This window comes from Lasiosphaeria miniovina, assembly GCF_030549165.1.
Source record: "Lasiosphaeria miniovina strain SMH2392-1A chromosome Unknown B0T26scaffold_4, whole genome shotgun sequence".
NCBI lineage: Eukaryota > Fungi > Ascomycota > Sordariomycetes > Sordariales > Lasiosphaeriaceae > Lasiosphaeria > Lasiosphaeria miniovina.
The window spans coordinates 1,111,036-1,123,560 of record NW_026848223.1 but is presented as its reverse complement, the minus strand read 5'-3'; the positions used below and the strand labels follow the sequence as shown (position 1 = coordinate 1,123,560).

Genomic DNA, 12,525 nt, shown 5'->3' with positions numbered 1-12,525 from the left:
TGACTTGACGATCCTCGGACCAAGTCGCCCCATTTTGTCTTGTTTTGGCGATACTGGCCGGACGCTTCAACCGGACAGATCTCGGTTTATGTGTGGTCAAATAGCACCAGTGTGATACCGAGCGTAGATATTGACCTTCATGTAGTATTAGGCCAGCTGGGTGCCGTGTCGCTGCGACGACGGTGATGAGGCGCTGGAGCGACGATCGCCATCGTTTCGGGTAGCGATATCAAGAGAGACAGGGCAGTATCAGACCATGGGGCGGGCGGGCTCATTTTTGGTCAGGCCAACCAACGATAAACTGCCGTCTACGGCCGTACGGCCGTGGTTGGCTGTTCCCAGCGAGCGGCGCGGTTGTTGGACTATTTGTTGGGCGCAGACATGTTGTAGCCAGTAGCTCTGTCCAGCAGGAGACGTTGAGGCCCAGAGTAGAGAGCCGAGTAGCGATCATGTAGCTCATGTGCCGCGTGCTGTGCGACTGTTGGCTTTCTCGGGTGGCCAAGTCGAGTCAGGCTACATACCGTCGCCCTGAAGCTTGCTGCTGCTGCCAGTGTGAAAGAGACAGACACAAGACAAAGAGGAAGGAGAGAAAGAAACGAGATGTGTTGCACAAGCAGCACGTCGAGATGCGTCCCATGCGGTGCGACATGTCGGCAGAGCAAGCCTCACACACAGCCTCGCGACGGATACAGACGCCTAATTATGGTGGAATAAGTAGATAGTGGAATAGGTAGGTACTGGAATAAGTAGGTAGTGGGATAAGTATAGGCCGAGGTGAGAGATGCCTAGATGGGCCGCCGTGATCAACCAACCCTGGGTGGTCGACGAAGATGCGCGTGCCCATGCCACAGATCCTCGGTTGGCTGTGGTTATGGCTGTTCACCGCCGCCGCTGGCCATGCTGCCCTAGGTTGGGCACTGTAGGATCTGGCGTGATCTCTGTTTCCCCCCCCCCCTCAGGGCACCAAGGATATGAGGCTGTTCGCCGGCTGTGGCAGCCGGTTTTCTAGGTCGTTCGTTGCACAAGGCATTGTCACGCGTGGTGTGTGTTACCTGCCACAGTCTGGGGTGCCTGTCCATTGAGAGGGCGCATTGACAGCTACGCTGGCGAGATACTACCTATCCGTGTTTTGGCGGGCATGGACGTAGGGAACTAATAAATAAACAACAAGGCTGGAGTCACTCTCGCATGATTATCTTTTTACTCTCCCACTCTCCTAGGTAGGTACATGGGGCCGGGACTGCACGAGTTCGATTCCGGTCGTCCACGTCTCTCTTTTCTCTATTTATCCCCCCACGTGCACACAACCCCCATCACGAAACGAGAGAGAAGGAAAAAGGAAAAGGGGTCTTGGTTCAATATGGGGAAACCAGGGGAGTGACGTTACACACACACACACACACATATGGTACACCTTGGGGGCCGCCGGGGATCTCTGGCGGAGGCAGTAGGCATTCCGTTCCCCAGGCCATGGTCATCCTCCTTCGCCTCTAAATTTCTCAAGAGCGAGCCTGTTCTGTGAAGGAAGGAAGAAGGAATAATAACGGAAGCGACGCGGTTGCTTGTGCTGACAACATTGGTTTGTTAGTCCTAGACGGACTAACTTCGGCCCTGTCTGTCTGTCTGTCTGTGAGTCAAGAAAAACAAAAAGAAGCAAAAAATACCAAGACAATCCCATAGAGAGAAAAAAAATGCGAGGCCTAGAATGCGAGTTCAAAAAAAAGAAAAAGAAAGAAAAAGTATCACACACTCAACCCGCTTTGACTTTCTTTTAACCAACCTGATAACCAGTCAAACCCCCCCCCCCCCCCCCCCCCCCCACACCCTGCCACCAACAACAGGGAAAGGGCAGTTTCAGCCGGTTGCACAAGCACACGCATATACGCGCACATACGCGCACATGCACTCACTCACATCAAGCTTTGCCACAGAGGTGCGTTCTCGGTGAAACTGCCTTGTGTGCCTCCTTTTGGGTTCTATGCTATGCTGTTCTAGGCGCATCCCGCATGAGGCCAAGATGTCCAGCGTGGCGGGGGGAGAGGGGTTTCCCGCTGGGAGAGAATAGGTACGTATAGAAGGATGCCGAGTCCTTGTGTAACCAAACTGTCGGGACCGCATCCGCGAGCCGGGGACAGCCAACCACACACACACACACACACACACACACACGCACACACACACGCACGCACATACTGGCGGCTGCTGCTGCTGATAAGGCGGCGTACCATGCTGTGTGATCCCGCAGACTTGCCCCGTGCCATCCAAAACTGGACATGCCCATTACGGATTCAACAGATGCAGCCTCATCCACGTGGCCAGCACTAGTCCCGGTCTTCTGGCGTCTACGGCTTACACACTGTCACACACACACAAAGAGAGCTCTGTGTAACCATGCCCCAAGAAGCTGCGCGGCTAGATTCCTTGGCTTATGGGAGAGTTGGCTTACGGTAATTCATTATATTTGCATACCCCTTGGAGACCCTTCCCCAAACCTAAAAGTCAAAGCAACGCCGTACCATTTCGTTTGAACCCGCTTTCACCGAGTCCTTGTCGCCCCAAACTTTTCCACCAGAATTAAAATGAAATTAAAAAGTGAATTTTGTCCAACATGCAATACAATGCTTCCCCGTCAGTTTTCGTTCCTAGACCGATCTTTTGAAAGAAGAGAAAGAAGGCCGGATCGAGATCACCTCTGCGGCTCTCACACATCCGGCGTTGCGTGTGATTTGGTGTTTGGTTTACTGGCCTGTGTTCTGGTGTGTGTTTGGTGCCGAAAGCATGCTGTCCCACAATGCCCGCAAGCGCGGCCTCGTATCACCCAAACTTCTTGGCCATTGCTGGCGCAAGTTGGACAGCGGACACCGGGCAGCTGTTGGATCAGGCGTGTTAGGTCAGCTTGCACATGACATGGCCGTGATGCATGACAGCGGCACTGTCTTGCGGACCCCTCTCAATGACACCGGATCCGAGCGGTGGGGCCACAGTCCGACAAACACATGGGGCCTGGATGGAACCGGCTTACCATTTTGGATATGTAGAGTGAGATGAGCCGATCTCGTCAAGGTCCCGGTTGCTGGGCTGGGCTAGGTACGTCTGATGTCCGCCTTTCAAGAGAGCCGTTTAAACGTGAGGCTTCAATGGCTCTGACTTTGGGCGCGAAGTGGGCAGACTGGTGGCCGAAGACGACGAGGAAGTGTGGTGGTCGAGATGAGAATGGAGACTGGGGAAGGACTGTGCTGACAGATCCGGGCGGGCTGATGAACCGAGTAGCAAGAGGCGAGGTTGAGGTTGAGGAAAGCGAGCGAGGCTGCTTGATCATTTATACTCGACCGAGAAGCTCGCGAGGAGGTACGAATGACGCCGTTACCTCTGTCCTATAGACTCACGGACACAAGCACCAGAGGGCGAGGACGAACGAAATGCCTTAGTCCGTGTCTTAGGGCGAGATTGGCCATCGGAGAGAGAGAGGGAGAAGGGAGCGGGAAGCGGGAAGCAGCAACGCTCGTTGAAGGTCCTGCACCCAAGGAGATAATATCATGGGCTGGCCGGGGTCTGATCAGCGGCGTGTTCCCGGTTGTGAGGTCGACACTAGACGGGCACTTGCAGAGCAGAGGGACAGGCCTGTGTGTGAGACGATGCATTCCGCGCTCCGGGAGATTCGGACTGGGCTGCCACGCTGCCAATCTTCCTTCCTGGGGCCGGTGGCCTGGGCAAACGACCACGAGCATCGTGGCCTGGGCGTGCCTCCTAGACCCGGGCCCTAGGTTTAGGTAGCGTGTGCGCGCTAGCTTGGCGAGTTACGAGATAGATAGACAGGTCGAGACGACAAAAGGCGTCAGATGTCAGATAGCAGCCCCGCAAAGCGAGACCGAGAGGGGAAACACTCATCTCCAGCCATGGGGCGGCTCCCCATCACTGTCACTCTCTAGTCACTTGTCCTTGCTCTCCCCTCGCCTTCAATCGGCCTACGCCCGTTTGGTGCTGAGATGACGTTCCTAGAGTCACAGGGAGCCTCGATTGGTTGCGCGCAGCAATTCGGGATGGGTGTTGGGACAGGGTTCAGACGGGAGAAGGGGGAAAAACGCAGAAAGAAAAGCCTGGTAAGCGAGTGTTGGCTTGTCGAACCCGGCCCATAGCAGTGGGATTTAACCCATGAAGTCCGCGGTGGCTCTAAGGAGTTAAAGGACGCTTCACCACGCTGTCGACGCACTACCCAGTAGCTGCATGATTTAGCTCGGCTTGCAGCTCGCTGCTGCTGAATGCGTCGTGCATGCTCCCCACAACCACCTCAAACTTTCCAGGTTGGACATTTGCGGACTGGTGCCTGCCTTTTTCAGGTAGCCCGGGCATCGTGACCGCCATCGAAGCGCTGAAGGTGCTCAGAAAGCGCCTGCCGTTTCCGTTGTTCAGGGCTCTCAGTTTTCAGGTTGTCAGCCTTGTCTCTGTCCGGGATGTGGGTGGCCGACCAAGACGCCGAATTCCGGCCTCTGGGCTTCAAACCAACGGCATCCTTGGACGTCAAAAATCATATTTATACTGTGTTAGACGTGGCAAAGTACGGCACCGTCCATCGTTTGCAAGAACCCCACTGTCCGAGTTCCCAAGTAGCTCTTTCTTCGTTGCCCAGTTAAAATACATCAGCGGCACCAGTGTAAAAGCTCGCCGCGTGTCGATGGGGTTCAGGGATCGACAGTCGCCAATCTCAAAGGAGCGCTGTGCATCATAGGCCGTCCCCAATCTGTCCCACATCTGCTCCCCCCTGGCTGGTGACCCGAGCCAGCCAACGGGAGAAGTCAAACGAATCCCAGCCACGGATGACCAGCTTCAACATGTTACCTCAGCTTGGGGATCTGCGCCATGGAAGATAGTATCAACAGGTCCCCCGATCCAGGAACCCAATAGCGTGTAGTATCATATAGAGTTCCGTGCTCTGCAAGGTTGCAGGTGGCCCCTTCTGTACGACTGCTTCAAGTGCTAGTGTCAGGAATGTAAGTGCGTACTCGTATGCCCAAAATATTGCACCATGTGTGGAGACTCGTGCCTGCGGCCGAAACAGGCTGCTGCTTCCTTGCATCACCGCGCAGCCTGTCACTGCACTAGTCGTCGAACTACAGCTGTCGAGAAGATGGCGGGCGCATAAGTACTTAAGGTATAGATACTCAGTAGACCGCCAACTGCCAAGCAATGACCAGGCATCAATTATTGCCCCTCGGAAGCCGTCCTTGGGCTTTTGTCACACTCAGACTTCTCTTTCGTCGAAATCCGAATGTGTCGGGCACGACACGCGTGCGTGCGTGCTCTCCGTGACAGGGTCGCCCAGCTCGCACCTGCCCCTCACGTTGCCTGTGTTAGTTTGTGGCCGTCTAACACCGCCATTCTTTGTTTCCTTTCGAAATCCAACCAAATTCTACGTCCTACTTATTGGGTGGGTGGGGATTGGCGCGTTCCCGGCCGAATCCCCTACCTACATATAGGACAAACACCAAAAGACTGCCATTCCCGTCATTGCATGCTGTTGTAATCTAGATTCTCACGGGTGCGGCCCTCCCCCGCCAACAATCCCGGGGATCCGAGCTAAGACTGTGTCGCCGTCGGCGAGTCGACATGGTTCGGGCATAAGCTGAAAAGTTCGAGCTTATCTTAAAACGGGGTTGTTAGCAGAGTGAGTCTTGGCCTCGTGAAAACTTGCGTCCCATGTAACTAGGCATAGAAGTTCGGTCGGTTGCTGACTCGCTTGGTAATATTATGGAATATCACAGATGAACTTTATGATCCAGCAACTATTTCAAATCTACGCCGGCACTATCGGGATCTGGCCAGGAGAGACCTTGACCGACTTGTCAAAGATAAAACTGAGGCAAGGAGAGAGGGCAAAACGAATATGCGCCAAGTCCGCCAAACGCTCGTAAACGACTCATCACAAAAACATACCATGACAACAGACCCAACTACTCCTCACCGCGATGTCCGGGAAAACGCCCCTATCTTTCTCAGCAGGCGGCGTTTGCATTCACTCGACTTCCCTTGTCCTTCTTTTCCCTCCCTTGCGCAGCCAACCGCCCAAGGCAGGTGAGCGAGCGAGTGCGTAGTAGAAGAAAGTGGATTCTTCGTTCATGTCTCTCTCTGTATCTTCCCGTTGCGTTCGCCGTTGCGTTGCGCGCGGCCCACTCATCAACAGCAAAAGAACAATGCCCTTTACTATATGCCCTTTGTTTGTCAAAGAGGTCGGTCCCCTACACCCCTCTCTTCACCAAAGAAGAAGGAATACAAACGCCACGAGATGCGGCGGGCGGAAAATGTGGCAGATCTTATCAGAAAGATTTTAGGTTCCTCCATGCGGTGTTGTTGTCTACTCCTGACATTTTATGACCTGGGGAAGGAAGCAAAGTCGACAAACGAAGCACGACAGTAACAGATGACCTGAGTAGGGGGAAGAAGAAAAAAATAGAGTGAGGGAGATGAAGGAGGGGAGCTACCTATTTCCTTGCCATTCTCCTCCTACCAACGCCGCATATATTTCCCTTCCTCTCCCTCATTACTCCCGCCATGTACCGGTCTAGAACTGGCTCTAGAACTCAAATCCTCTACTTCCGTCACACACACACGCGCGCGTACATGGACGAGAAGAAAAAAGCAGCGGGTGTTACCTCATTAACTGTTGCTAGTGTACACCACTCAGCTCACACTACGGGGTATCGAGAGAGAGGTAGAGACAGAAAAGAAGGAGGAGAAACAACAAGGCGTGGAAAGGGTCTAGAAAGAAAGAAGGTAGGGGGGGCGGCAACAGGCAGGCAGGCAACCTCACAGCACAGCACAGTACGGTGTATTGTAGACCGATAGAGGATTTGACGGGATCGGACACGGATGCATTTTCGGCGGGGGGAACCGGAACCAGACTGTCGGGAACGAATCACAGCTAATCATTCATTCTCACAGTGGGTTGCGTTGGTGACACACCCAACTCCCTCCCGCCGCTTCAACGCAACTCACACACCGCCGCCTGTTTGTCCCCACGTTATGTCCCCTAGGTAAGTACTTTACTTACGCATCTCTCTCTTCGCCTAGAAACAATGCAAGATGGGGCACAATAAGGTTCCGAATTGTAGTAGTAGTCCTGCTGCACGTTCCCCTCAGTGCACACACACTTCTAAACGGGCTGCGCTGTCGTTGGCCGCCGACTGATAATGAAGACTGTTGTTTGCTTTGCCTAGCCATTTCATAACAAGGAACTGTAGCGGCAAATTTCGTTTTTGATTAATGTAACCTCCAATTTGTTTGGGTATCTCTGCTCAAGTACGAGAAAAACAAGCCAGAAAGACTTTGCCCTGGGAGTCAGAAAATGCTCCGACCGGAAACGCCAAAACCGAAATACCCAGCTAGCTAACCAAGAAGATAAATGTTAAAAAAAAACGCTTATATCCACTGCAGCCCGAATGCTTGCTTGCCTGCCATATGTTCAAGGCCGAACCCAATGATATGTACCGGTATATGCTAATAATGCCCCCATGTGTGCGCCAGGACGCTAATAGTCTAGAAGAAGAGAGAAACGCGGAAAGAATAAATGAGATAAAAGATCAACGGCAGTAAAAAATATTACGGCCGCATGATTCGGGTTTTTGGATCCGGCCAATGCAATATTCCGATCATCAGACCGGTGCAAAAAGCGCGATATCCGTTCATGACCAGAACGCCTTGTCGATCTTGACAAAGAGCTGGCCGGGACTAGGGCGGCGAGTGTTCGGGTAGACGAGGTCGATGCACCTGTATCCCTGCTGGAGGCGATCAAGACGGATGCAGGCCCACGCAACCAATGGTTCACGAAAGTTGCTCGTGCTATCTTCAACCCTGAATCTGCACATTAGAGTTAGCAACTGCTGCAACATACTGGGAAATAGAGCGGTCTGTCACCGCTGTTCGGAGACGGGAGGAGACGGGAGAAGAGGGGAGGAGACGGGAGGAGACGGGAGGAGACGGGAGGAGACGGGAGGAGACGGGAAAACACAGAAGGAAAGCAACTGGGCGTTTGCGGAGAGCTGGGCAGGGATTTCGGCATCCAACAGCAAAACGGCGCGAGTTCTCGGGTCTTTGCTGCGTCGAACGATTCTGTCATCTCTTGCTTCCTGCCGCAGCTGGCACCCGCCAGACATGCAGGAGCCCGCCGCCGTCTCGTGATTTTCCCTTCCTGAAGGCTGACTGACGTAGGCACCCAGGTGCGTCGAGAAGCAGGTCTAGAAATCGTCTAGAAGACAACATGGAAAGGCACACGGCAGCTTGCATCGGCCGATAAGGCGAAGCGACTTGCTTTCGTGGCGCTCAGAGCATTGGGGAGGGATTTGAGCTAAACAAAAAAGAAGGAAAAGAATTAGCGCCTACCTGACAAAGCTGAGTTCCGGAACAATGTTTTCGACATTGAGGAACTCGCAGGGAGAGGCACCGAAGCCCCAATCCGGGTTGTCTGTTTCGCGGGCAGAAGACGTCCACACATAACCAATCGGCTTGGTCGGCTTCTCGGCATGTAGTTCGACCTTTACAAGGGGGCGGAATTTCTTGTCACCTCCTACACCGACGCCACTCTGCTTCCGATCTTCGGGTAGTGGAATAAACTGGCCCGCCAGCACCGTGATCCGCAAATTCATGGTCTGTTGCGGCATCGAGTCGACACTGAGCGGATCGTCGCTGAGGTATCCGGCCGGCTTAAGCACCCATCCATTCGTATTGGCAAACATGGCATCATTGACCATCATGCCCTCGTCAGTCTTCTGCCAGTTCATGGCCACCATCTGCACACCTCTCCGCCAATGAAAGCTCGGGTCGGGATTGCTGCTGTCGACACGTAGACCCTTGGGGTAAATCCGCATGAAGAATTGCCGGTTATGATCGATGAGCTTCCGCAGCCTCGTGGCGTCCTGGGATAGGGCAAAAAATTTGTCCTCGCTCAAGCTGAAGATGTGGCTCGGGGTCCGCGACGTCAGAGACTTCATGTCGTCAAAATGCTCACTATGAGTATAGATGGCCAAAGCAGCGAGCGCATCGCAGATGGGCGGCTTGGAGTTAATAGACGAGGTGACATGCAGAGACCGCCCTCGGTCGACCTCGCCCTCCACGGTGCTCTCATGTATCCGCTTCACCTTGATTAGAATCTTCCTAGACAGCTCTTCCAGACGCGGTTGCCGCTCGTGAGGATTGCAGAACTCAAAGGGCGTATCGAGAAGTAGCCCGTCCCATTCTTCTTTCATTATCTGCACCATCATCTCCTGCTGCTCACGGTCGGCGCCAACCTCGAGGCTGACAATGATAGGCAAAGGGTTAGTTTCGAAGGCGCTCTGTCGGATGGCCTTGCAGACTTCCCGGAATCCAACAGTTGATGTCATGGTTCCGTGATGGTGCACGATGGGCTCTCCTCTGCGATTGGACACAGACGAGTCCCTAGAGCGCACAATCCGCTTGTCCGCCTCGGCCGTGTCGAGACCAAGACCAAGACCAAGACCAAGACCAACCTGGGTGGACTCGGTTGTTGCACTCGAGCCAGTTGTTGCACACGAACCGGTTGTTGCACCCGAATCGGTTGTTGTAATGGTTTCGGTTGTTGCGCTGGTCTCGGCAGTTGCACCAGACTCAGCTGATGGCAGAGAAGGCTGGTTCACACTAGGGGAACGGCTGTGAAGGCTCACTTTGGCGGACATAGCCTGCTTGACTGATTCAAACGTCTCAGCAGCAGCCCGCGGGAGAGACGCGGTCGAGAGATGGCGCCGGTGGTCCGGGAGAGGAGATTTGGAAGGCAAGCGAGAAGTCGGGCCATTCCAGACGTCAATCTCAATACAACGACACCCATTTTTTAGAACCTGTGGCCGAGAATTAGAAGTCATGTACAGAGAGGTGGGCGCTGGGTGGGGGGGAGGGCACTTACGGCACGGTATGCATCGGCAGAGCTCTTGGACGCAAGCTGGTTTCCCTCCAAGTAAGTATTGTGGCTGCTGCTGATAAAGTAGTTGCTGATGGCTCGGTTTTTGGGGTTTTCGTCGTCTCGTATCCTCCGCACGGCGCTCCATGCCTCGTCCCTGCTGCTCCAGACTTTGAAGAACTCTTTGAAAGTGAGCGTCTCGAATTCCGGCAGTTCGACAGTCGTCACACCCTGAGTCCGTTTTAAAAATGTGATGAAGTTGGCGCGGGATAATGCCCTGTCGCCGTCACAGGCCAAGTCGTAGGCCCGCTCCACATGCCTCCTGACCGACTCGTGGCTGGGCATGTAAGTCTTTAATAACCCGTCCAGTGTGCTGTCGCCGCGCACACTCGGCCTCATGTGTCCTGCAACCGCGGTTCCCAGAAAAGCGACATTCATCATGGCCGACCTCGGGTGGTTTGGGGAGCCCTTTCGAAAGGTCGTCATCCTACGCATGAAGTTGGACTTTGGCTTCTTGTGGGACTTGTCCCTTCGGAGTTGCTGTGGCGCAGGAGGAGTGTTAGAAAGCAAAGTCAAAAGCAGAAGAGAACGAGAAAGAGCCATTGAGTCTTCAAAACGGCAGCAACAGCAAGAAACAAACGGCACTGGGAGGACGCCCGGCCAGAAGCAGGGGCTTTTCTGGGCAGGCGCGTTTGGCAAAACGTACGGATGGAAGGCACATCATGATGGCGGGGCAGGCCAATTGGCCGCGAGAGCCTTGTCGTTCCGCGACCACCAGAACCCAGCTGCTTCCGAAGCCTTGTTGCACTCAGCCTATCGAGACATGTGATGTTGTCGACGGCGAGATAGGTGTGCAAGAGTAAGTGATAAACGCAACGGATGCGATGTAAGTATTTAAAAACCGAAAGGCAAAACGAAATCAGAAAGAAGTGGAAGTTGGAGGGGTGGCGGCACAGATATGGTCTTCCAGCTTCAGCCCAGTTGGACCTCTTTCTCTTTTGGTCGTCCAGAGCCTCGCCCCCCCCGCGCCCGCGCCCGTGGTTGGTGTCGCGCTGGGGCTGGCTCCCGTCCAATGGAAAATGCAACACACGACTTGAGGTGCCCCACCCAATGTCCGCGTTTGGCCTCGGTGGCCCAGGGATGTGGTTCAGGAACTACAACGCCGTTCTGACCAAAACTCCCCTCTAGTCTGTCACCAACGGCTTCCACGGAGAAGCACTGCTTTGCGGTTAAGTTGCGGATGGGTTCAGCTTGTCGCTCCTCCCGCCTCTTGTATGGAGAACCGTACCTTAAAACGACGCAGTCATCGGGCAGCAGGTCGCCCCAAAATTATTGAGTCTTCTTCACTCCGCTGTATGCCGTACAGGGCTGTGCTTGTCGGTGAAGACGGAGGGCCCCCGTGTGACAGCGGGCCGTCTCGCTTCTCCAACTTTGAATTTGGGGCTGCCCGGCCCTGGCAGTTTCCAGCTGGGCCCAAAATGCTGGAAGGTCCCGTCTTCGATTTTGCCAAGGCGAATGGGATGCCCCCTGGCCCATCAGCCTTACCAATTGCTCAAGCACTCACCAGTGGTCGGGTGTCAGCAAGCCACAAGAACAAGTGCCCAAGCGGAAGCACCCAAGCATGGACCTCCTCACCTCCAGCTTCCTCAACTCGGCCGCACCGACAGATACGTAAGGCTAATGCAGCACGGGTGGCTGTGCTGTGCCCCAGTTGCCCAGCGAACAAATCGCTGCCTGGATCTTTTGGCCTCAATCCACTCCCGTCTGGTCTATACTATCGCCCAAGTTGCACTGCATCGAGTTGCTCACGTTTAAATTCTGCCGAATGCGACTGAGATGGCCGTTGTGCGTAGCTGAAGGGTGAGACTCGGGCCGCTATGTAACCTATCAGCCAAGTAATAACCATACAGATTGCGTGCTGGAAATCCTACGACACCCTAATAAGAGCCATTGTGTAAGTCCCTCCCCGGGTCGGGGACCGGACCTACGATCAGTCACGGGCACATTCCATAGGTTTGGGTCACGGAAACACACAACAGCGAAATCCTTCCTTACCTGGCCCGACTGTATTCTAGCGCAGCTCTTGGAATGATCATACCTTGGTTCATCTCGCGTCGGTAGGACGGAAAGCTGTTGCTCCTCACGCTTTCCGCCAAATCGGAGAGCCAATCACTCTGCATGCATCACATAAGGTATCCATTGGGAAAACCCAGGGCCGCCGCTGCTTCACTGCAGTTCGCGGGTAAAATTCATTGCACCCAAGATAGCCGGCCCCAAGAGCAGCGCGCACAGCCCCAAAAACGAGGCACAGCAAATCGACTTGTAGCAATCTGTATCACTCCGGCGAGACGACTCATTGACAACGCATCCCATTGGAAGCCAGACATATTCGTCAATCAATCCTCTCTCAACATGGAAAGTGTCCCACGGGCGTGTTATCCCGAATTGGGTGACGATTCCGGCCCTCGATGTCATTCTCGTTTTGCTCGCCGATTGCCAATTACTAACCGTTCGGAATATACCAATTCGAACACTTGCTGGATCAAGCAAGACTAGAAAGAGATTCCGTCTGCACATACGCACTTCGTACACTTACGCCGTATGCACAACCTCAGAGAGAGGAA

At 54.1% G+C, this 12,525-nt stretch overlaps 3 protein-coding genes across 3 annotated transcripts; 1 reads left to right on the top strand and 2 right to left on the bottom strand.

Annotated features, from left to right (window-relative positions):
- Window positions 1-2,701: 2,701 nt before the first annotated feature.
- On the bottom strand, window positions 2,702-2,893 carry B0T26DRAFT_646053 (uncharacterized protein; the record flags this gene model as incomplete). Its single annotated transcript, XM_060437778.1, has 1 exon — window positions 2,702-2,893. A coding segment is annotated over one exon (192 nt), but the record flags the coding sequence as incomplete, so codon positions are not given.
- A 4,783-nt stretch (window positions 2,894-7,676) lies between these two features.
- On the bottom strand, window positions 7,677-10,504 carry B0T26DRAFT_647682 (PLC-like phosphodiesterase; the record flags this gene model as incomplete). Its single annotated transcript, XM_060437921.1, has 5 exons — window positions 7,677-7,833; window positions 8,001-8,228; window positions 8,374-9,426; window positions 9,508-9,842; window positions 9,908-10,504. The coding sequence occupies 5 exons, from the start codon at window positions 10,502-10,504 to the stop codon at window positions 7,677-7,679; spliced, it is 2,370 nt and encodes a 789-aa protein (XP_060295865.1).
- Window positions 10,505-11,372: 868 nt separating this feature from the next.
- B0T26DRAFT_708353 (uncharacterized protein) lies at window positions 11,373-11,968 on the top strand. Its single transcript, XM_060441894.1, has one exon. The coding sequence runs from the start codon at window positions 11,380-11,382 to the stop codon at window positions 11,734-11,736; it is 357 nt and encodes a 118-aa protein (XP_060295864.1). The 5' UTR covers window positions 11,373-11,379; the 3' UTR covers window positions 11,737-11,968.
- The last annotated feature ends 557 nt before the right edge of the window (window positions 11,969-12,525 follow it).

Coding starts and splice junctions, on each gene's coding strand:
- B0T26DRAFT_708353 (XM_060441894.1), top strand. CDS start 11,380: ATGCTGGAAGGTCCCGTCTTCGATTTTGCCAAGGCGAATGGGATGCCC.